General features: G+C 47.7%; 1 protein-coding gene across 2 annotated transcripts; it reads right to left on the minus strand.

Annotated features, from left to right (window-relative positions):
• Positions 1-7,896: 7,896 nt before the first annotated feature.
• Positions 7,897-24,554, minus strand: PPIL6 (peptidylprolyl isomerase like 6). Of its 2 annotated transcripts, XM_030007378.2 has the most exons (9): positions 22,474-24,554; positions 17,630-20,722; positions 16,225-16,320; positions 15,566-15,754; positions 14,581-14,643; positions 14,287-14,434; positions 12,888-12,944; positions 9,587-9,722; positions 7,897-8,125 (listed from the first exon to the last, which is right to left on the minus strand). In XM_030007378.2, exons 2-9 carry the CDS (start codon positions 17,714-17,716, stop codon positions 8,014-8,016), a joined length of 888 nt encoding a protein of 295 aa, XP_029863238.1. In that variant the 5' UTR covers positions 17,717-20,722; positions 22,474-24,554; the 3' UTR covers positions 7,897-8,013. The 2 variants fall into 2 exon arrangements, with proteins under 2 accessions (XP_029863238.1, XP_040983175.1); XM_041127241.1 differs by lacking the exons at positions 16,225-16,320; positions 22,474-24,554 and adding an exon at positions 15,969-16,195 and having other exon boundaries at positions 15,566-15,844; positions 17,630-17,717.
• Positions 24,555-24,700: the final 146 nt, after the last annotated feature.

Below are 24,700 nucleotides of genomic sequence, written 5' to 3' on the forward strand. Positions count from 1 at the left end.
TTCCCCACGTGACCCCGCCGCCCCGAGGGGAGCGTTTCCCGCCCGACACCCGCTGCCCGACCGCCTCCCCACCCCCGCGGAGGCCCCGCCCCCCCCGTGCGTCTACAGAGCGGCGGCCGCTCATTGGCTGCGGGCGAGGCGGAGGGCGGGGACGGGGCGCGGCAGCCCCCTCCCCCCCCCCGCAGGCTGCCGGTCTGTGAGGGGAGGAGCGGGGGAGGGGCGGCTGGCGGCCATTGCCTTCTCCCGCTCTCCCGGGAGGGCGAACGGTCGATTGTGGGGGATCGAACCGAGCGGCGGAGAACGACACAGTCCCACCCGGCTAGACCGTAGCCGCCCCGGGAGGGCCGGCCACGGCGTGGCGCCTCTCCCTCCCGTGCGGGACGGCCGCCGGCAATGGCGTCCCGCGCCCTGCGGCCGCTCCGACGGCGGGATGAGGCCGAGGTTGCTCATGGCCGAGGGGTTTGCGGTTGTCCGTGTTGCCCGGGCCTGGGCTCTACTGGGCTGGGGGATGCCGGGGGCCCCCTGCTCGCCGCTGGGTAGCCCGCCCTTGGCTCGCAGATCGTGGTCTGAGCTGCTGCAACTCTCCCTGAAGTCGCTGAGGCAGAACTGCTCCCGCCTTGTTAACTCTGCTCTCACGGCACCTCGGGCACCAGCTCTTGGGCCCCTGCCAGCTCCATTTTTTTTTGCAGTGGGTTTCTCTCGCAGAGCGGTTGCCACTGGTGTGAGGTTTGCCTCTTCCCCCGTCTCCTTTTTCTACCCTGAAAAAACTTAGCCAATAATACATAATAGTAGTTTAGATAAATATTACTCAGTAATAATCACACACGGACCTTACCAGTCTGCATGCGACACTTGCAAATTGTTGTCCAACTGTCCTCCAGTCAGTGCTAATGCCATCACGCGGGGAACAACACGGTAGGAGTTTGGGTAAGTCCACGATAAAACATCTGTATTATTAGGAGGGAAACGTGGTAAAAATTCTAACCCTTATCTTCAGTATCGTCACCTCCAGCTGCACTGTAGAGAGCACCTGGAGAAGGATGTTTGGTCATCCCATCACTTCTTTTGGTGGACTTGGCAGTGTCATGTTTGCGGTTGGACTCGATGATCTTAAAGGTCTTTTCCAACTTAAGTGATTGTTGTATTCCCTCCTGACCACTGGGGAGAGTTCCCCCTCTGCCTCTCATATTCCCTGTCTCTCTCTGCCCTTTGTTTTTCCCTTAGGCAGCCTGAGTTAATGTGTATCACCAACAGCAGACTCTGCAAATAAAAATTTGTTTGTGTAAATCTGCCTCAACGTTTTGTGCAATGCCAACACAGGCAAACGCTGGGAAACCAAGACAAACATTCATGCCTGCTTGTAATAAAGGAGAGCCAAGCTAGAGCTATAAAGCAAATTTTAGTATGGTTTTGATTTGAGAAAGGCGCCATCAGAATGAAAGGACAGATGAAAGAGAAGAGTTATAATCAGGAAAATTCTCCCCTGTTTCTCCTAAGTGTGAGCTGGACTTGGGCAGTAAAGAGGAAACCACCAAATAAATCCCCAGCTTAATCCTCCATTTTACTTTCTTTCCTGAAGGTGTTTTAGTGCCAAGAGCCAAGAGACCAATAAAAATTCAGAAACTTTAAGGCAAGCTACCTATCATGACTACTGTGTGAGCTCCGGAAAGGTCTGTAGGACTGTTGGTAATACATAATTTGGGTATAGAGCTTTCTGACAAGCTTCTGTACCATCACATATTGTGGTGCTTCTGGTAGTGGGCAGGATTGCTAATGCTTTGCCTTCCTGCAAAGAAGTCTTAGAGTGAAAATATAAAAAAAGGGCTGCAAAGAAAACAACAGAGAATCAATTTTGCGATATGAACAGGAACCGTGTAGCAGCTGCAGTGAAATGACCAAACACGTTTTATTGGATGTAAATGTCAGTGACATCCGAATTTAGTTCTTAAAAGTGATAAGGTGACTGAAGTCACACACTTACTTTAGTTATCTTTCATTCTGCATTCTACTTTTTACCATAGCTCAGTTGTTCCTGCAGTATGATTAAAGTTGCTGGCTTTTTAATGAGAAGAAATAATTTTCATATTCATTTTTAAAATACTGTGTTTCTGTTCTAACTTTGAATAAGCAGCATGTAAAATAAATTGAAGAGCAGCATAAATAGATATTGCAACGTAACGGAAACTGCAGTGAGCATTGAATATGGGAGTTTCCTATGGCTTCCACTCATCCCTCCTGGCCATGCCTGCAGAGATTTTTATGTCCTGGGAGAAGGGTCTCCTACTGGGATCAGGGCTTGATTCCCAGGATCTCTTGTGATTTCACCAGACATGTGCCATTATTTGAACTCAGGTTTTCCTTTTTGCAGTTCTTGTGGGTTATGATATTAAATACATCTTCAGCAGTTATCGTAGTGTTTTATGAGGAATGCAGTGGCAGTTCAGTTGATGTGCTGGACACATGAAGCATCATTGTTGCTGCAATCTGCATTTTGTGAGGGCTATATACTAAAAATCTCTCCTTTTTTAGAATGAAAACAAATAGGACATATGTTAAATGTGACTGTTAAAAGACAAGACTCTAATCAGTGTGTATATATATATATATAAGGAAAAATGGGGAGAAAATGAAGTACGTAATAAAACAACTAAGATTACCAGCAGGGCAAGAACTACAGCTACAGCACATCTCCACAAGCAAGTGAAAACACGTCTATCATGTAACCCTGGGGGCTGGTGGGAATCCAACTGAATGATAAATGTGGTTTGTGTGTTTTTTCTTAAAGTCAGCATCTTGGGACTTTGTTGTAGCATACAGTCAGCAGGATCATGGCAGTCTGGGTTGTTGTTGTTGGATTTAAAATATCACATTCATCACTGTATTCATTTTTCATTGCGCTGTTATATACTTAGTGGTTAGTAAGGCATTTACCTCTGTTTTGAATCTATAAGGAATTCCAAGCACCGCATTACTGGAAATTTATGTAAAGTCCTTGGCAAAAATGGGTAAAACCTCAGGGTCTGCAGATGTCCATTTTAAGGAAGCACATCTTAAATGTAGTAAATGCCTAAGATTCACAGCAGACTGCGTTGTATCAATTGGTGCTTGGCAAGATGTGATAACAGGGCTTTTGAAGAGGTTCCAGAGGAGCGTAGCGCAGTTTGGGGTGGTAATAATAAATGAAAAAAAATTTAGTAGATAAGCTGGAGGGAACATATATTTAGTTCAATTTGTAAACATTTGTTCTCATTTCCAAATTGTCATTTCACCTGTGTGGAAAGAGAAGTGTGTGTGAAGTGTAAATACATGGTGGGTGTTTTAATAAGGAAACTACACCATCCAAAGAGGTTTGGGGGTATTTCATACCATTACATAACGATGCATTATTGGATTCTAGTGCCATTCACCGCCTTTGTAATCGTTCAGAAATAATGCATCGACTCCTGTGCTCAGAGCTTCGTAACCTTAGCTAATCCTTGCGTTTGTGAGACAGGTATGGTAGTAAATCCCGCTGTAGAGGTGGGGCTGGATGCGGCCCCAAGGCACGTACGGGGTTGTGCGTGCCATGCTGTATGACACCTAGGTGTGCATTTAAGGTGCCCACGTGTCTGTCCCCAGCAGAAGTTCTGGGTGAGGGCATGGGCAACTGCCCCGTACAACGCACTTGCCTGAGGCAAGCACGGCGGAGCTGTGTCTGGTGTCCCCTCACACGTGCTGTGGTACAGGCACTCGCTCAGCCCCACCGGGTTTGGGGGGAAAGGCTGCTTTTAACATAAGGAACAGGTAAAAATATATATGCAGAGTGGTAGTGAGGATGTAATAATGCTACAAGATTTTTCGTAGCTCTGTTAGAGATAGTGATACAGGCCAATGCTTTTAGCCTAAGGCAAGCCAAAGAGAGATGTCTTGAGACGAAGAATGGAAGGCAACAGGTAGAGGTGGGATGAAGCAGAAGGAACAGACATTTCACCTGCACAGCTGGGACCAACCACAGAATGAGGTCAGGCTGGTTTAGCTAACCAAAGAAAAATAAGGCTAACGTTTAGACGGAGTCTTCCTGCAACGGCACATCTATTTACCGTATTTGTAACGTGCATTTTTCTGTTGGCAATGGTGTAATACAGCAGTGGGCTCCGGCCAGCGTCAGGGCTGGAGCATGCCCCTTGCTCCTGGGAGTTTAGCTGTGTGCTCAAGGCTGGCTGGCTGATAGAAGATGCCTTGGCCAGCCTGGGAGCTTTTCAAGAGAAGGAACCTCAGCAGGAGCTCCCCAACATTTTCTCAGTAGGTGCTTTTAGGCTGAGGCTCTTGCATCTGGCCCCCGCCTGAGCTGCAACCCCACAGGTGTTGCAGCCCTGCCCATGCCTGGCCTTGGGCCCCACTGACCCGGCCTCCGGCTCTCACTGCACCCTGATGACCCGGACCAGTGCTTCTTCCCTCACAGCATTGGAGGTGCGGGCACGATTGAGCTCTGTTGAGCTGGCCACCCATTACTGCTTCTTAACATCCTAAACCTTATCAGAATTACAGTATCAAGATTCTTTCTATTACGTTTGTAAAATCATTCCACTTACCCGCTTGCTTCATGCAATAGCTGTATCACATCATTCCGATCCATTTGATATGCTGCATAGTTGATATTTTCAGTAAAGTTCTTTCCAAACCAGTCCTTTGGAGTACCTTTTTTCTCCCTGGAATTGGTGGCAGGAACTCCTTTGTCTCTGACTTATGGCTGGGGGTCAACAGTGGTGTAGTTAAGTGTATCCCAAGCAATCAGTATGTGAAGGACAACAGCAGAGAGCTGTAGCCATCACAGTCTAAAAATGAAAGTGAGGCTGGTCTGTAGGAAGATGAAATATGTTGTCTAAGACCCACCTGATGCATTTAAAATGAACATATACTTCAGCGATCCCAGGGCTTCCCCAGATCAGTGTGGAGTACCTACATAGCTGAGGAGCCGCACTTCTAATTTATTGGCCTTAGCAACCCTCCTGGGTCAGATTCAGAAACCCTCCGGCCTCAGATTAGGTGAACTACATTGTAGTTAATGACTTCATCCTCCAACTTTTGTCTGATCAGTACTTGAATTAGTAAGGGGTAGTGATTGGAGCCTACTGTCCGTGGTTTATTAGCAGACTGTCCTTGCAGTGTTAACACATAAGCCTGTATGAAGAAAATAACTTTTTATGTAGCCTGAGGGCTTCTTTCATCACTTTTCATTTAGAGCAGTTTCTAAGAGAGTGTTTTGCTGGAGTAAGAAGATCAGCATAAAACTAATAAAGCAAAACTTGGAAGATACCAATTTTTCTTACAGCAGTGACACATTACATAAATAAACCACTGTATAATCCGGTAAGATAATAGTTCTCTCAGGACACAGGTTGCTGCCATCTGCCCTTTACAGAAGGGAGTTTTTTTATATGGTTGCTGGGAAGGGAACTTCTCCAAAACCAGCAGCTGGCAATGGAACTCTTCACCTCCCCATCTGCAGACCGCCCCTGAATTTCCCAGCTTTTTGGAGACGCCGTGGCTTGTTTCTGGACTTGCATGTCCTCTGGATGCTTGCACACATCACTTCTCTGGTCTGGCTCTCTCAGAGGAGGCAATGCATTCCTACTGACTTGATTGGAGATGTAAGTTACAGTAGAAAATATGGCACAAAACATCATTTTAGATTGAGGTTAAGACAATTCTTCCTTGCCTGTTTCATTGTTCATCGCCTTGGGCTCCTTAAGCATATCCAGCTTGCAGGCACTGGGGACTCAGGGTTGAAAGGCACACTCTTTCTTTTAGGTGACCTCCTTAATACCGGATGAAAGATTTTACCACATTTTTTCTGGCAGAGTGTCCTGTCATGACCAATGCAAATACAGTAATTGTGGCTTGCCTGAAAGATCATTACGCCTGAAATTCAAAATCTTTCCTGATTGTACTCTCCTCATTATAACGTTTTCCATCTGGTGTAACTTCAACCAGTTGTCCCCTGCCCAGTGACCCTGCGTGGCTCTCCTAGATCCCGAGCGTACAACACCCTGTATGTCGTACATCCAGCCATCATACGTGTTACCAGGTCTGTGACTTTTGGCACAGGATCAGCTTTCTGATACTTGATCAGGCATTTGTCTGCCCTGAGGGATCCTGAACACTGCCCATTGCCAGAGCATGAGTTTCTGTGTTCTCACTGCTGCTCAGACCAGGTTGTTTGGACTCGAACCACATGCTGTGCTCTGGCTCGGTCCCTCATGGGGACACTGGGGACACCGGGGTGCAGCCACGCTACAGAGCAGAACGGCCGTGGGCGACCAAGCCAACAGCAAATAATAAAATCAATTAACTGGTCTTTTAGCATTTAACTGGTCTATAGCTTATGAAAAGTATTTGTCAGGAAATGTGTTATTTTATGAAGAAAATACAGCACTGTATTTTCATCTTTGACCCAGAGCTATGAAGTGAAAATAATTGCTCTCTAGGCAGTTCAATTGATTTGAAATGTTCCTACAGAAGACTTCCTATATAGTAGTCTATGTATAGATTGCAGAATGCTTTAGAAAATAGCAGGATAAAATGTGTTAAAGGCTCCTTAGCTAGCTACAGATACATAAAGGTATTTTAGGTTAAAGAATCTTTTTGGTTTGTACCACAAGTAAAAAAAAACCTAAATCCCCTTGCTAAAATTAAGACGATCTCTATACTCACTCAGAGCATGTGGAGATCACTCCAGGTCTATGCCCGCTTCAGGCATTCAGTTAAACATTTGCTGATTTGTTAAATTCATTCCCATTTAGCAAATACACTTAAGACCATTACTTCTCATTAAATCCGTGGGCTTAAGCTCGGACAAAATTAGGTCTTTCCTAATACTTGTCTAATGCAGCCTTTCCCACCTTACAGCGATGCTGTTTTGTGGGGTTCAGCGGCTCATGCGGCGAGCCGAGGAGCAAAGGTCGCTCAGCACAGAGCTCTTGGCAGCGCTGGAGATAGAGGCTGTACGCGGACGGTGTCCGTCTAGCCCTGGCACAGCAGGGCTGGTTTAGCCCTGGGTCTGCATCCAAGCCCAGCGAACCAATGCTCTTTCCTTTGAACTTCCAGTGCACTTGGTTATGGCCTCTCTTTCCAGGCTGCATTTTGATCTTCCACACATCTTCTCATCTTTTAATGCTTACCTGCTATCCTCTGCTGAAGCCATCCATACCCAAGCTCTGCACTGTACGTCAGAGAGATCTTGCATGTAAAAAAATCACTGACGCTAGCAATCATTGTGCGTTATATATTTGCATCCCCACGTAACCTTAAAATTTCCTGTTTTGCACTAACTTTATAAACAATATTTTTCTCTGTTTTAGTGGCAATAGTCACATTTTTGTTATTTGAGACCACCTGCCAAAAATAATTACTTAAAGCTTACGCCTGCTCTAGCATTTCCTGGTTTTAGCCTGATGCAGCCCAACCTGATTTCTAGGGCGTTACTTTTAGTTTACAGTAGTCAGTGCAGGATCAAATGTGTGGCATTCAGATAGGCTGCAGTCCTCCAAACATATTTTTTCCCTCCTTCCCTCTGAGATGTCTGAGTTACCATATGCAGACTACATCTGGTATCTGAGCTACACGGGGCAAACCTGGCAGGGCAATTGTGCTGTGGAGGTTGTGGTAGAGGCAGAATTTAGCCAGGAACAGTTAGCTTTATCCCTATAGGTGTGTATCCATCCGTCCACCTGTGCTTTAGCCATATGTGCATTCTGCCATATCTGCTTGTCTCTATATGATCGTATTGACACCATTTCCCATAAACTATAGACTGGCACTGAGATACGTTCACAAGTCTTTTTCTATACTCCTGTAAAAGTGCTTTTTAACAGCTTATGAACAATTTTTTTAAGCCAAAAGAACGTTTCCAAGCTATTCACATGTGCCAGTAGCGCTTTTATTTTTGCCTTAAGTAAAAGCCATCAAGGTCTGTAAAAAGCTGAGTGGAAAATAGCGCTCTACCTTACAGCAGGCAGGAAAACCAGCTGGTGATCATGGCTCAAAGGTCCCACAGTTAATAATCTTGCAGGCTACCGTAGGCCTTTCGTTGTAGGTAGGTACGACTTCCAGTCTCTGGAGGACCTCCGTGCCCTCAATCAGTTGCCTACGGGAGGGAGAAGGGCACAAATGATCCGTCTCCGTCCAGAGCCAGCTCTGCAGCCTCCGGCTTGTGGGGGGCTGTAATAAACCCAGGCGCCGGTTTCCTACTGACAGGCTGCACCCGCTCTGCTCTTTAAAAAGTTGTTATTCTCAATGAGGTTGCAAATGCCATCAGTTCTTGATTAAGTAGCCTCTAGTTGGCGTTTTAGGAGAGGTGGAAATACTATGGCTTTATGCAGCTACATTTATTAAAAGAAAAAACGTTGTACCGCGTGCCCCAGCTACAAATGGCCATTACTTTTGAGGAGAAAGAAGTCAAGAGACACGCTGTCAGAAGTGACAGCATTAGAAGTGACTCCCTGAGAAATATCTTTCATTTCCTTCATTCACAACGCCAACCTGAATCCTGAAAACAGTCCAACATTTTGCAATCTTTACGATTTTCAGCCTGTCCTGCTCCCACGCTACGGGAGCATGAGCTGTGCCTGCTGCAGGCGCCGGCACGGCGATGGATGCCAGCAGTGCTCCGGAAAGCTTCATACCATATCCCATCCCATCCCACCCCATCCCAGCGGTACCAAGCGGGGAGGACACTGCAGGTGGCCCTTGCCCAGGCAGGGACGTCAGAAGGACTGAGCAGAGCAGAGCTGGAAGGTGCCCAGCCGTCCTCGTCATATGCTGTGGCTGCTTTTTGCTCCCTCAGGATTAAACCCCCACCCAGATTTAAGAGGGCTTGGCTATAAGATCACGGACCCTGCACCTTTCAGATTATACAGAGCTGGTGTCAAGGCTGAAACTCGAGGTGAACGCTGCTGGTTATAAGTATATCCAGCCAGCAATTGCTTTTGGTTTGTTCTCTGTAGGTTAAATGGTTGTGCTTTTCGCTTCCTTTAAATATGCTGTCTTTCTCCATGATGTGGTTACATGGAAACTGCACTTGCTCTGTGGCAATACGTATGTATTTCATTCTCTTACAGCAAGCAAACAGCTCAGAGCAATAATCTTCCTTATTATATTCCTAAAAATCTAACCATCTTAACAGGGTCAGCCCCATACGTTAACCTACTGAGAACAAACTCCCAGCGTGCGTTCGCTAAAATAATTTCTTTCAGCTCGTGAGGCCCGGAGGCTTTGGTCAACACCCCCCCTGTCCCTCAGGACCCAGCTTCAGCTGACACCAAGCTACGCGGCCATCAATTTGTAGCCTTCGTCCTGGAGAGGCCCCGGCAGCTTTGCCATAGGGTTTTCCAGCTTGAGCAAGCCAGGCCAGGGCAGAGGAATGGCGGGATAGGTATCATTAGGTACTGCAAATCTGACTTGTCCATCCTCGCCCTGGCCAGAGGCATCCATCCGCGTTGCAGCTGCCGGAGGGATTTCATGGATGCTTCCTCCCGGGCAGCAACGTCCTGCGGGGCCAGGGCGAGCTCCCGCGCAGCGCAGCGGCGGCAAGCTTGTGCGTACTTACCCGAAAGCCACGTATTTTTTGTCCAGGTAGGGAGCTGGCTGGAGGGTGATGTAGAACTGCGAAGCGTTGCTGTGGCGGCCCTTGTTGGCCATCCCAAGGACCCCTCTTCCCTTGTGACGGATGGAGAAGCTTTCATCTAGGGAAAGAGTTCGGGGATGAAAGGCCGCAGTTGCGTTGCTCCCTTTGCTCCTATTCCCTTTTGCCAGCTCCCGCAAGCTCCCCTTTCCTTCTTCCCCGCTCTCCCTTTCCCTTCTCCTTTTCCCCCAAAGGTCTCGTTGACTCTCACGCGAGCCAAGTCCGGTTTGAATCCATGTCCTTCCTAGAAAGAGCTTCCCACTACTGCCTAGTGCTTAAGCCGGTAAAGAAGCTAATGAAAAATACCCATGAAAAAGCACTCTAGGTATTTCTGAATGTCACAGCCGCAGCAGCGACGCCTCCGGCTCTCCGTTGTCGGACCGTAATGCCTCTCGCTGGAGGAGCTCGGGGCACTTCGCATGGCATTTCCCCGCGGCTACTGGGGATTATTCCCACTGTACGGATGCGGAAGGCGGGAGGCGGAGCGGGTGCTCGAAGAGGACGAGATCCCCGGTGAGGGCAGGCAGGGCTGCGAGGGCAGGACTGGTCTCGCTGGGGAGGGATGCCCGGCTGCGCCCAGTGCTCGGCGGCTGGTGCGGGAGGGTGAGCGGGAGACTTCTTTAGCCAAATAAAATGACGGAGCTGAATAAATGGAGAGCAGATATTTAGTTAAGGAGGCTGGGGTGCTTCCCAGAGCGGAGGCTTTGTTCCAGGGCGAGGAGAGGAGGCAGGCGATGGGAGCGAGAGCTGTGAGGAGGTGGAGAGGGTCCTCCGTGCCGGCCGGGGAAGGGCTGGTGAGGGAGAGAAGAAAGGGCTCTCAAGAGGGATGATTGGGGAAGGATAGGCATTAGGTGTGGTTGGGCTTGGGGGATGATGGCAAGGACTTGATTCCTTCTTCTCCGTGGAGGGAGCCCGGCTACGAGGTGGGGAGCAGGGGGTCCACGGATCCTGACCTCCTCCGTCACCCATCTCTGGTCTGATCACACCGAGCAGTCAAGAGCCCCATCGAGCTCTCAGCAAGCTTGAAGAAATATTTAGATTCTATTGTTCTCTGATTTTTTTTTTTAATTCTTTTTACCCTGTTTGAGTGCCTTTCTCAGAAACTGATTCATAAAAATGGTAATTAAATTTTAACTGAACAGTTACTCCCTGACCACTGCCTTGCGGTTTGCAAAATGACTTCAGCAGACTAATTTTGGAGCAGGATGCTTTGTCCAATGACATGACGCTCCAGTCTGAGTGATTCTCTGTAATTACCTCAGTCCTTTCAGCTCATTACAGTAAAATGCGGTTGCGTCCCATTAATTTCAGCAAGCGCTGCAGCGCCCAGATGCGTGCCAAGCACGGAGTCTCCCAGAACATTGCTGGCTGACAGAGGCATGTCTCACCCTTTTCAGATATCGAAGATATTTGTCCTCTGCCCTCAGTGTAAAACAGTTTTGCGGGAAGTACTGGGAAAGCAATCTAAGCCTTAAAATAGAAAGGCATACCCAAGGGAACACCTTTCTCAAGGATGAAAAGCAACTTTTAATTAAAAAGGGGGAGGGGAAGAATTAGCAATCCTCTCCAATACATCAACACGTGGAGTATGTGCAGTATGGGTAATAAAACTCTTCCAGGGACACTTTCAAGGTTGACAGATTCCAAATTAAATCCACCGTAAAATCACTTAAGCGATTTCTGATGCATTGTCACCTTCCCACATGACACGGCAGCTTCTTTCCTGGGTGGCACAGGGAAAGCACAAGCTCTGCCTGGAGGAGGAGGATGGAGCTGGGCTGGGGCTTCGTGCGGCAGCGCGGGCAGCGCGCGTGGGGCCGTCGCTCTCCTGTATGCAGAGGTGCCCACGCACGCTCAAACTCGTTTTCCTCCACGGACGATTTCTACCCGAAGAGAAAGCGCGAAGGGTGCGAGATGCGCACTAGCACAAATCCATTAAGTAGCATTGCTGGAAAAAGAGGATTCGCAAACTTTTAAATCCTCGTTGACATCCGCCTTGCAAACAATTTAACAGCCAGTCCTATTTTTTTCCCAATACCAGCTTATGTTCTTTCTCAGATGCGTGCGTCCCCGAGAGTCTAGGCTTGCTGCTATTTCAGGAGCTCCAGCGTCAAGAAAGTGACTTTTGCCCCGTCCTGCCCGCTCGGGGCAGCCCGTAGCATTTACCCCCTTAAATCCCGCACGCCGGGCTTCCACCTCCAGCGGCGTTCCTGCCCGCCGGCGCGGCGACTCGGCCGGGCAGAGCGGGCCAGCGACCCGCCTCCGGACGGGTTTTGCTCCGTCCGTCCTGGGGCCTTGAAGGTGAGAGCGGCTTCCCCTCACGAGTGGGCTCTTCAGCCTCTTGGGAAAGAAAGTTTTCAGCTACGCTTGGCATTTCTGATCTCACTGTTGGCTGCTGCCCAGCCTGCTCAAATGTCACATCGTTTGCGCCATTGGCGGTGGGAAAGCTTTTATGTTAAGGGAGCATAAATCACTTTCAAAAGTGCTTTATCTGTCATAAAACTTCTTCGTGGGTAGCATTAAATCTAAACAGAAGATCCCAAACGTCTGTGTCAATTATATGGGTTGTTTTTCTTAAATATCGCATGTTACAATGTTCTTTTTTTTTATATTTTATTACTTTATACCAGTATGGGGGAACATTTTTTGTTAAACTTAGCTTATGTTTGTCATTTCTTGACTTTCATGGTTTTATGTGAGACTGAGAAGTAACTCCCCTTACATTCGCAGTCACATAGCTGCTGGCAGCGATGCCTGCAGCGTGCCCAAGCCTGAAAAGCTGCCCGAGGTCCAGGAAATGTAGAGTTAAAGCTGACTTACTTCCATTGCTTTAAATGCATTTAAACAAGTGGTATCAGATGCCTGGAGATCTGTAGCTAATCCACTTCTGCATTTCTAAGGTCCTACCCCCAAGGCGAGCATTTGCAGTTTGCAGGCAGCGGGTGACCACCAGCCCTCATTGAGGCAGGGACGAGGGGCTGGTGGACCTGAGCCTCGGGCAGGGGACACCAGAGGAGGGGGACGAGGTTACAGATCAAAAAGTGACCTCGCTAAAGCAGTCTGCTCATGCTAACACAAGCGGATAACGATTCTAACTGAAAAGCAAACCCTTTTGCTTTAGGGAAATGAAAAGATTCCCAGGTTATTGTGTGAATAAGATCAGGTAAACAACTTGATTTTTGTGGAAATTTGCCATTTTCGCAGTGAGATAGCTGAGGAAACATACCTTCAAAGGTGGGGCCATAAATTGACTCTCCTCCATCTCCCTTTCCAGTTACGATGTCTGCAGGGTGGATAAAAGTAACCATCAGAGACCAGGTTTATCACAGGCGTTATTGGGAGCTGTCAGTGAGCAGCTCTGCCGAGGTCAGACGCGGGCTGCGCATCAGCCTGAGGGAACGGCTGCATCCATCTTTCTGTTATACTACGAAAACGTTAACAGACCTTTGCTTCCATCCCAAGAGATGGTCTCTCTATGGAGAACTACTTCATGGGGTGCATTTAATGGCTGCCCCTCTGAGAAGGTCCAGCATCTCCTGCTGGGAGAGCTCCTGCGGTGGCAGCGCCCAGCCGAGGAGGGGACGTCCTGGAGAAGGACGTCTGTCAGGGGAGCAGGGTTAGAAGAAGGAAGGGTGAAAATGCAGCTGTGCTGTTATGGTGAGTTAAGACCACTAACTTGCCTGAGAATAGAGATTTGATAAGAGCGAAATTCCTGTTGAACCAGATTTCTGATGAGTGAGGCACTAAAGCAACCTGATGCATCTATTTTTAAATTTTTTTTTTTTTTAAAGAAGTCTGGTTTTGTTACTTTAGTTACACATTGTCTTACACTATCAGGTTATGGTTAGTCCTCTACAGTAGCAAGCTTGTAATTTTAGGTTGCTTTTATGGACTACATAGGCATCTGCATAGTTATTCATGAAAAGTAGGAGGTGTATCTTCAAAGTATAAACTTGAAATGGATTTACACACTCACAGTTGGAGCAAGGCAAACACAGCTAAGAAATACAGGTAGGTAAGATGTATGATAGACCAAAAGGGAGTAATGAAGGAAATATCTTCTGATACACTCAACTACCTTGACTTCCCTGAGGATGTCAGTCGGGCAAACTGCGTGACCCATCGTTCGTGGTGCCGTTCTCCTTGGTGCCACACTCCAGGCACTGAACTGGCGTTCAGACAACTCACCAGCACGTTTGCAAGGGTTCTGACACTTGGCTAAATGCCTCCCTAAGGTAATCGCTCTATAAGACAAGTAATATGTTTTCCTATGGATATCCTTAGTTTTTTCATGTTTCCAGTTAGTTTCCTAATCACTTACCAAAGAACGTCATGGAAAAGAGTTTTAATGTTTTCAAGTAGTTTCCTAAATTCTTTTGAAAAACTCTTGGATAATCAAAAGAACAAATTATCTAAACTTTTCCTATGTTTGGAAAGTGAGATGGCTAAAAGAGAAAATGTTTTCTGGTTTTTACATATATATTAATTAAGAGCTTGTCCTGCAGAGATTAGCTTTGTCATGCAGTTCAGCTCTGTCTCCATGGATGAAGGCTATTATTCATGCAGACCATCCCACCCTCACTTCTGCTGGAACTTGGATTTACTCAGGACACCTGGAAACTCACCTCCTCCTTGGATCCACCCGTTTTTCACGAGGCGATGAAAAAGGGAGTTTTTGTAGGTGAGCTCTCGGCCGTCGCAGGGAGACTTTGCTCCTCCGGCGCACAGGGCACGGAAATTCTCACAGGTCCTGGGACACGCATCTGAAAAGAGCTGCAAAAGTGAGAAGAGGAAAAAATGTGTGAAATTCCTAGCTGATGTCCACTGGCCGGATTTCCGTCCCCCCCTCCTTCAGCAGGTGAAACCACCGCGCTGGCTGTGCTTCTTCCTCGCTTTTGCTTTTCTCCTCTGCAACGTACCTCAAACAGCAGCCTCCCGACGGGCTGTTCCTCAATGGCTATCTCCAGGTACACGAACACGTGCTGTTTAAAGCAGAAAAACAAACGCAGTGAGGGAAAGGCCAGCTCTCTGTGCTGCACTCGCTTCCTCGCGCGGGCCAGGGTCCAGCTGCCTGGCGTGAATGGTCTCGGAAAATGTCCGTGGGATTGTCAATGCACAGCAGCGTTCCTACTATTTTGTTTAAATAAACAAAAAACTAGAGGATGTTTCACTTCATTCTGGGCAGAAATAATCCCAACAGTGTGTTAAAAGCAAACTACTGGGCAGGGCCCGCTTCTTCATCTCACGTTTATTTACATGCCTGTTGCAGCCCATACGATACAGGCAAGAATAAATGAATCCGCAGGAATAGCGGCCATCCCACCAACGTGGACATTTCTCACTCTTCCCAGGCAGCCTCAAATCCGCGTGCAATCGATGCTGCATCTTCTGCGGCATTCGTTTTGGTATGACATTTTATTTTCCTCTGCTCTCAATCCTGTGTCAGCGCTGGCAGCATCGCACCTTACGACGCCACGGCATTTCAGGGGGTCTTGGCTGGGAAAGGAGAGGCTTGGCAGTTGGGCTTTTGGTACCCAGGAATAAGGGCATCCAAGAATTTTGGTCGCTAAGGGCTGGGCGGTTTGGGATTTCAGAGCAGGGCATTTGCAGCGTGGTCAGCAACGCGCTTTCGTCAGACTGCCCAGCCCTGCAGCAGTTAATACGAGTTGGGCATGAGGGCTAGCGTTTGCCCTTTCCTGGCTGCCAAGAGGCACGGAGGCACTGCCGTCCTCAGCAGGGGATGCTCCCCATCAGCCCCTCCAGCCCCGACCCCACCGTCACGGGGCAGAAAACCAAGAAACCGCCGCCGGCGGGCTCGCTCTCCGTCCCCCTCGTGGTACCTGCCCTCTCATCTGACAACCTCTCCAGCCACTTTGTACCTTCGGGTAAAACACTGCCACTTGCCTGGCTGTTTTTCAGATGCTTGACGTAGAAATCCTCAGCAATCGCTTGGTAAAGTGCCTCGGGCTTGAAGTCGCGATAGTCCCACTCACGGTAAGACCACTCAAGTAGCTCCTTCTCGTCCCCCAGCAGCTGGCCGGCGATGAAGCACATCACCGAGGAGGCGTAAGCCCACACCTCGCCTCTCAGCTCCTGCATTTCAGAGAGACGACAAAGCCTCCAGGGATTAATTACGCACTTAGTGAAGAAGCAGTCAGTAATATCCACCGCAGGTAAGGTGGCCTGAAAAAATAAAAATCATCATTTTTATGCCTTTCCTACTTTAAAAACCACAAATCCCGCCAACTGGAAGGGATCGGGCAGCAGCTTTCGGTGAGGCGCGCTGACGTCGCACGCAGTTACGTACCCTGAAGGTCCGGATCCTGCTGCTACGGGACGGTATCGTGACAAGAGTCATCTGGGTATCGCTTTGGGGCAGCGCAGACTGAGCGGGAAAAGCGCCTGGAGAGCCCCATCCTGCCTTGAGGGTCTCTGAGAACGTTCAATAAATCGGGGTGGAAAAGCTCACTTGCGAAATCCGGGGGTGGCTCGGAGCTGGGAGGAGGGCTGCAGCCCCAGGGAGAGGACTCGTGTCTGAAACAACCGGAGGACGCAAGAGTTACCTTCTTTTTCTCCTGTAAATATTCACGCCATGCAAATTCCGCTAAAGGCTGTATTACAGGATCTGTAAACTTCCTTGGAAATTTCAGCTTCAGAGCCTGTATTTTCAAGGTGAGGAAAAAAAAAAAATTGTTTACAAGCAGTTTAATACCCTCCCACACTTTATCCTATCACAGCTTGTATTTCACTCATGAACTACAACCTAAGCCACGTTCTAATCCAGTTATTGCTCTGCGCCCCTCACGCCTCTGGCCTAATTCCCGACACTTGCAGAAGTACACGCAAATTGCTCTAAATCCCCGTTTGCGGGTGTAGTGGGTGTCTTGTTTTTCTAGGAAGGGCTGCTTCACAAATATTACTGAATTATACTGGTACCCCCCCGCCCCTCACGTGGAGTGGAGGTAAGCGGTGAGATATTCAAAGACGTTGCTGAGCATCATCAACTGCATTTTTTGCACGCATTCTTGCGTGCACGGGGGGTCACAGTCCCCTACTGTCCCAGGAGATTGGGCCCAGGGCCTTGGGGCGAGCGAGTGGCTCGGTGAAGGCTGCAAGGTGGATGTTTCCAGACCCTGTTTCTTGTACTATTCCCTCGGGAGCACACCGCTATTTAGATATGGGACATTCCTGTCCATCAATTTAGCCTTATCTCCATGTGGGCTGCGGCAAGTGCCACAAGCTGTGGCTCAAAGCCAGCCGAGCTGGCCTTAAAAAGAATAAAGCAAAGTGACTTTCTATTCAGCTCACGGTCCCTGTTGCTGTCGTTGGGATGGTGGCTGGAAAAAAAAAAGGAAAAAAGCCAAGAGGCACACACCCCCTGCAGCTATCAGCTTGGCTTGTCCTTAGGGCTGCTGATAGATTGCAGAGCTTCGTCAGCTGTAAATAATGGTGGGGAACGAGCTTGGCAGATAAACTTGTACAGGCAGGGAGGGCATAAAGGTCAGCGCTGCGCACCCCACAGCGGGCTGTGTGCTGGGCATCTGCCGCACAGCCGAGCTTCTCACGAAAAGTCTGCGAAGCCCCGTGAGGTTTGCAGCTTTTTGCTTTCTCATTTGCACCAACAGAGCTGCAGTAAGGACTTGTCAGAAGCTGCCGAGCAAGTCGGGCAGAGCTGCGATGTGCGTAACACCTTAAACAGCATTGCACGGCTGTAAAATCTCCTGGGGGTGTAGGAACGAGGAGGCGAGGATGCTGCAACAGACACCCCCCCCCCGCCCCGAGCAGCACCCCATAAAGCCTCAGTGCCTGCGCCCGGCAGCACCGAAGAAGAGCAGAAACCCAAAATTCGGAATATTTTCTTTCCGAGAGCCTCTGCCGCGCGCAAGCGTTCTTCTGCTTATTTACTTCCAGCCCACGCCGCTCCCCGCCGCTCCCAACCCGGCGCTGGGGTTGAAGCCCGGGGTTTACCTCTGCCGTGCACTTGGCCACGTGGAAAGCCGGATCCCGGAGCAGTCCCACCACCGTCAGAGCCACCGGCACCCGCCGCGGGCCCATGGCACCCTGGCCACCGCGACTCCGAGTCCGTCAACAGAGCCCGGCTCCGCGGCAACGCCGGACACCAACACACACACACTCCCCCGCCGCGTTCCTAAGCGCTTCCCAAGCCTAACACGAGCAGTTTCAACCCTGTCAGAGTGTGGGAAACGCTCCGATTTCTGTTTTTCCCTGAAGGAAGGAAAATGAGGTTATACAGAAAGCATGCGGCGGAGCAGAGGACCGAAGCCAGCTCTTTCCAGAGCTCACGAGGGATGCCGGTCAGTAGGGGTTCATTTAAAAGAAACGATGAAATATCCTGTTGCTAACGGTGGCTAATAGCAGACGCGCAGCAAAAAGCGGCGAGGATAAGCAAACGCGAGAGCAGTGCTTCCCCGTTACACTCCCAGCCTCTGCTCAAGGATTTCCCAGGATTTGTGTTTAATTCCCCTTGGTGGCTCTTTTTCATGTGAATTTCTTCGCTCTTCAGGCAAATGTAAATACCCGGACCCGCAAAATCCCGTGGCAACGAGATTTACAGCTTAATTACCCCCCGTGTAAAGCGTGCATCTCCTTTTGATGCAGAAACTCCTTCCCACGGCTGCATTCACCGGGCGCTGCCGGGACATCGTTCCCGCCGGCGGCGTGGGCAGAGCGGTACGGGGCACGGACGGAGCGGTTCCAGAGAGGTCACGGCTCCCGCACCAAAGATTTGTGCCACCGCGGCGGTTTCGTGCCCTTTCGGCGAACGCAGCACGTGCACGAGCAGTTTTGTGGGACAGCTGTAGGGTCAGCACGGGCTTCTGTCAGCGCGCCTGGGTCAGGTCGCTTTTCGTCTTTGAGGAGGATGAATTTTAGGAGACGCCGGTGTTCGAAGTGACAGAACTGAACTGTGTGTCGTGTCAAAAATTGGCGTAACTTTTCGTGACATGGTGGAGCGATGGAACAATCGCCACATCCCCAGGAAAAACATGTCTTTGACACGTCAAAATCCTATTGCAGATGAGACAGTTGTGATTTTCACGCAGAAAATATGTTCTGCAGAACAAACGTACGTTAAATGCAATAAAAACTGTATTAATTTCTCATCTTAATAACAATGCGCACTCTTCTTCTTTTTCAATTGTATATCCAAATGGCTTTACAAAGTGCTAAATTTGTACATAACCACAGAGTCAGAACCAGAAAGCCTATAGCCTCTTAGCTAGATGTTTCTCAACTACCCGGGCCTGTAAAAAATTCAGACTGAGAAAAATCATAGGTTGCAGAAGGGCTCCCCCACGTAGCCCTGAAGTTCCTCTGGTCCGCGTGTGGCTCAGTGAGATTTTCTTACAGCGATTCATTAGGGCAACACTTTTCTAACTATTTTGTTGGGATTTGCAGCAACGTTGGATCTGAAGAGCTCCATCCTCACGGTACCAAAGACGGTGAAGGTGATCAGATTCAGAAGGTTTAGCCACCACAGCCGCTCCCTTGCCTGAAAGACCCGTGCGCAAGATGTTATCATTTCATATTATGAAGTTGTCCTGCTGAAAAAAATGCAGAAAACTGAGGGCTATTGGACAATTTGGACAACGGGACATATTCCAATCCTACGGTAGACGAGGCAGTTTTAATTTACACGCAGATACTGGATGGCAGCAGACGAGCCGAGGCGTGACGGTCGCGAACCGCAGCAAACGGCGTGTGCGACTGCAGCTACGTTGTGTACAGGCTGTGACTGAGCGATGCAAAGGAAAGCCCTTTCCTTCCTCCTCCCGAGCTGCCAGAGCCTCTGCAGAACCTAATTTTAGTAGCCAGACCATATGGCTGCTGCTATTGCCAAAAAGAGTCTAGAGCAGCCTTATATAAATTCAGGAAGAGAAGCAGCATACCCGGAGTCAAACACAAAATCAGTAATGCTTCAGAAAATACTCCGCTATCTATTTTTCTCTACATCCATATTTTTAGCTTGATACAGATTAATACAACTGAAGTTTATTTGGCCTTTTAAAAAATGTCTCTTTCCTCCTTTTTGTACTACAAAACATAAGTATTAAAACCAGAGCAATCCACTGCATATTATTTTCAAAAAAACAGATTGATGTCTGTGTTTTGTAAATATGCTTAAATTTACACATAAACCCTGCTCCTGAAATTTAGTTCTGCACATACATATGACTGGCTCCTGTTTACTCCTTCTTCTTTAAAAAAAAATAAATATTTAGCTGGGGTTTTTTTACTGATAATTTCTAGCATGGAAATTCTTACTGCCATTGTGGGCAAGAAAGGGAATTAACTATAAGTCTAAGTCAATAAGAAAAGCAACAATTAGCCAAACCAGCGTAACATTATTAGCCAACGAGCTAGTAATATCACTAGCTGTACAGGACTGTTTTCTGCAAATTTATGATGGGCTTTTTTAAAAAACAAGAGCAAGCCCAGAGCCATGGATTACTTGCTGCCTCTATCCATTCTGGCTTTTATTTCTCCCCTTCTTTTCACAACATGTTGCAATTCAGGTACGTTAAAATCTATTCAACAGGTTGCCAATCATCATGATTACATATATCAAAATCTTAAACTGGATGATTACTATTCATTTCAGCCTCTTTCTGCTACCTGTTTATGACCAGATGATGATGCTGTTCTGCAAGCTTATTCATATTTCTTAGATGAGGACAGATGTTTTGCTGGTGTTAAGAGTCAGACGGGAGTTTGCCAGTCCCGCTGTGCTCTGCCAGCTGCGGCGGACGCGCCGTGCTGCATTCGGTTTGGAGACAGCGACGATTACCATGAAGAAAAGTACGGAAAGCACAAGAAGTTGTACAGCACATTTAAACCATGACACTGAAACCCTTTCAAAGGCCATGCAGCAAATGTTCTTGGAAACATGAAGTCCTTTGAAATGTGCACATGTGCCCTGACACGAGACCCGAGAATTTTGCTTCTGTGTGATTCTGAAGGCCTCCACGCTCCAAACCTCCCCACCTGCTGCGGCTGCGGCCATTTCAGTTCCTTTCAGTCCAAGATAGCATCTGAAAGAGACTGAGAAAGAGAACAGAAAAGCAGAATGGATTAAGAAAAAAAAAAAAAAAAAAAAATTTGAGAGCGATCCCGCACCTGAAGGTACTCTGGCAGGAGAGCTGCTAGGGGTCACGCAGCATCACTGTGCTGAAGGGTCACTCAAACGACTACGGCATCGCCCTGCTGAAAGCTGCATACAGAATAATGCTGCGCTTGTTGGAGACGCAAACGCCAAATAACTTCGCAGCAGATACCTGGAGAGGAAACACTGCACGGCTTCTCTGCTGAAACTGCTGAACCACAACAACGTGCTGCGATGACTAGCGGGAGGGCCACCGCCGCCGTTTCACGCCAGGCCCTCGGGCTGCCGCAAGTCCTTTCCGAGAGATGCTATGCAGGGAAAACGCAGCTGCCGGATCACCCACCAGTCGAAGCGAACGTGAGAGACTTCAGAAAAGGTCTTCCTGCTGCCAGGGAACGAAGGACAGATGCAGCTCCAGAAAGAAGGAAGACCTCTTTAAGCTTAGTCTTCCAGGTAGGAGGCAGAAACTGACACCACCTTATCAAGAAATTCAAAGCAAAGCCAAAGGGACAAGCTGATTTTGAAGATGACAATACACTAACAGGGCTGTCCGCAACAACCTGAAGTTCTCCAGGTGACTGCTGTAACAGCCACGAGGCACGCTGCCTTCGAGGGCAAGGAGGATCCCGTGGCTTGAAGGGAAGACCCATGAACACGTAAGAATCAGTCCCCTTCAGGAAGGCACAGACAGTGGGATACAGTTGCGGTCGTTAGAAAAACTTGCAGGACAGGGTAGGGAGCTGCTAACTAAAGCAAAACTCTGCAACCTGCTATTCCAAACATACTTTCAATTAGGTAGGATGAAAACACTAGCCAGAAATGAGAAGTAAGCAAAGTACAGCGAGATGCTGGTGTCCTGCTTTTGGCTGGGAAAGAGTTAATTTTCTTCTTAGTAGCTGCTACAGCGTGTTTTGGATTTAGTGTGAGAACAACGTTGATAACACACTGATGTTTTAGTTGTTGCTAAGTAGTGCCTATCCGAAGTCAAGGATTTTTCAGTTTCCCATGCTCTGCCAGCAAGCAGGTGCACAAGAAGCTGGGAGGGAGCATGGCCAGGACCGCTGACCTGAACTAGCCAAAGGGATATTCCATACCATAGAACGTCATGCTCCGTATATAAACTGGGGGGAGTTGGTGGGAGGGGTGGATCGCTGCTCAGGCATCAGTCAGTGGGTGGTGAGAAATTGCATTGTGCATTGCATGTCTTTTCTTGGGTTTTATTTTTTATTTTATTATATTCCTTTTCATTACAATTATTATTATTTTACTTTATTGTTAGTATTATATTTTATTTTACTGAACTGTTCTTACCTCAACCCACAAGTTTTAGTTTTTTCCCTGATTCTCCTCCCCATCCCACTGGGAGGGGGGTGGGATGGAGCGAGCAGCTGTGTGGTACCTAGCTGCTGGCTGGGCTTAAACCACGACAGCTGGTTCACCTAGGATATGCCTGGGTGGTTCTTCCATCCAGAAGACTTGCTTGAGCCAGAGGTGAACAGTGGTCCCTCTGTTGTAGAGCACCATTTATTGTTCACCATGTTTTATGGAGGATCTGAACAGGGATGGAGCATATAGGATCCTGCGTCATAGCTCACAGGACTGCAGGTCTGCAAGAAGCAGACTCTTTAATGCCTCTAACGAATAGATAAAAGAGGCCCTGAAATCATAGCTATGGAGATTATGGCATTACCTGTTCCTTCTCCGCTCCCGAAGAGAACGTGCGATAGCAGCAGGATTGGCAAAAAGCCTGCAGGGACGGACTTCTGACCACGGGAAGATAAGCGTCTCCAGGAAGCACCCCGACGGCTGCCCAGCTCCGGGGCACACCTGCTTGGCAAACCGGTCTCCTCCCAGCCGCTCCCAAGCGGGACTCGGCTTCTCCTTACACAGCCAGTGAGACAGTCTGCTGCAGAGATGGGAGACGTGGGGAGACAGAAAACGTACCAGGCTGCTATGTTCACATGGGCATTGGGTCAATGACTAGGAACGAATCCCATGCTAGCTTTCATTTAAGGCGAAGTGGGGGGAAAAAAAAAAAAAAAAATCCCAGCACACTAGGATAGGTCTTAGCAAACACCAACCATGAATTTGATCATGATGACTAACCAGCTAAGACAGTAAAACAAGCGGTTTACAAAGAAAGAGATGCAAGCAGAACTCCTTCCTGAACAACTGGCAAGGTCGACGCCAGGCTCAACACCCCTAACTTAACCTGTGAATAAGCATTCAGTTTGCAAAGAGTTCACGGTGAAGCAGTCATCTCCTCTTCCACTTAGACACTAGGAGGTTATTGCTGTAAAACCCCCAGCAGTGCTTTTTTAGTCCCTCTGAGCAGAAAAGAGAGCATAAAACAAGTATTACAAAACCCCCCAACCTTGCCAAGTAACACACACTAGGATGAAGCTTCTCCTCCTGGCAGAATAATTTGCTTTCACAGCTCACAGGAAATAAATATTCTGGTAGACACCTATCAAAAATGAGATGTTAGACTGGAAGGCCCACTGGACTAATCCACACTGCCAGCGTCTCGGCACAGAACTTGAGTGCCGAGGTCAAGAAATGCTACTTACAGCTAAACCATGAATATAATTGGGAAGCAGAGTAAGTGTACACACAATAGGCAAACACACGCTTAACACAGCCTGTTTGCTCTACCCCTCAAGGATTTGTTTCAACTTTCACCTGGGAATCAGCCAAAATCTTCAGAAAAATCCAAAATTTCATAAACTTGTAATTGAAAAAAGAATAGTAAAAACCTTTTAGAGTTCAACTACATGGGGTAACTTACAAATGGAGTTGAAGAAACACACAACGGTGCTAACTGCTCACAAAAATGGACCCTTCTGTAGTCATCTTATTGTCCCGCGTTTATGTCTAAAATCCTAATCTCATTTTAACATAGTAAGCAGTGAGATGGATTTGTTAAGATTAGTCTATGTGAGAAAATGAGAAGTTAAGATGTTTACTGGCTAAGGAGTAAAGCTATTTAGAGAGCTGCTTTGAAATGTAGTTTTTAAGGGATGCGTTTTTTTGCTAAATAGTTCTTAGTGGCAGCTGGACTAAAAAGCAAAGCTGAAGGGGTTTCCTTTCAAACTCAAAGCAATCCTATGCTTCATTTGCAGCCTTAAAAATGCACACACAGAAGAAGGATTCATTTTCATCTTTCATAGAAATGCGTTCTCTAGAAAGGAAGCAAATGGCGTCAAAAAAGCAACATTTGTGGTATGAGAACCCACACGAGCTTCTCAAGCGCAAGCTACAATGTGGGCTGACAGCTTAAGCAATGCAGGGTGCAAGATTAGTCACTGCTGTGCTATTCACAGCAGCTCATTTCTTCACTGGTCATTTGTAGAAAAACGTAAGAAAATTCCAAACCCAAAACTTCACTTTTTTTTTAGCTATAGGGAAAGCATCGAGCAATCACTATGTGATAGTGGCTCATGCATAACTACCACTGTACTTAATCCTGCAAGGATAACTTCATAATGAACAAATCAAAGTTCAAAAGAAGAGGAAAGTATTTAACAGTTACTTCACTGGTAGCCTTAGAATTTAGCTTGTAACCAGCTTTTAAGCATTTCAGGATTCATAAATATACGGCAAGAAGAATCTCAGTGCAAGCTCCTGTAAATTTATGACTAGACAGTATTATGGCTGCACATTACAGTATTTTAGATAAAATCCAAAGTTGTTAGGATGAAACTGCCAGAATATTTATTGTAAGCTTAAACTTATACAATTAATCAGTAAGATTTTCATAGGTGGTATAACAAGCTTTACTGTATTATTTCATCTGTTCTTACAGCATCAAGACTTCAAGCTTCTCAAGTAGAACTGCAGAATATGCTGGTTCTCTCTGGTGGCAGAAAGTATACAAATTTCATTTCTCCATTCTGAGACGAAACAAAAAGTGAAAA

Source organism: Aquila chrysaetos, chromosome 2, assembly GCF_900496995.4.
Source record: "Aquila chrysaetos chrysaetos chromosome 2, bAquChr1.4, whole genome shotgun sequence".
In the NCBI taxonomy this organism is placed as follows: domain Eukaryota; kingdom Metazoa; phylum Chordata; class Aves; order Accipitriformes; family Accipitridae; genus Aquila; species Aquila chrysaetos.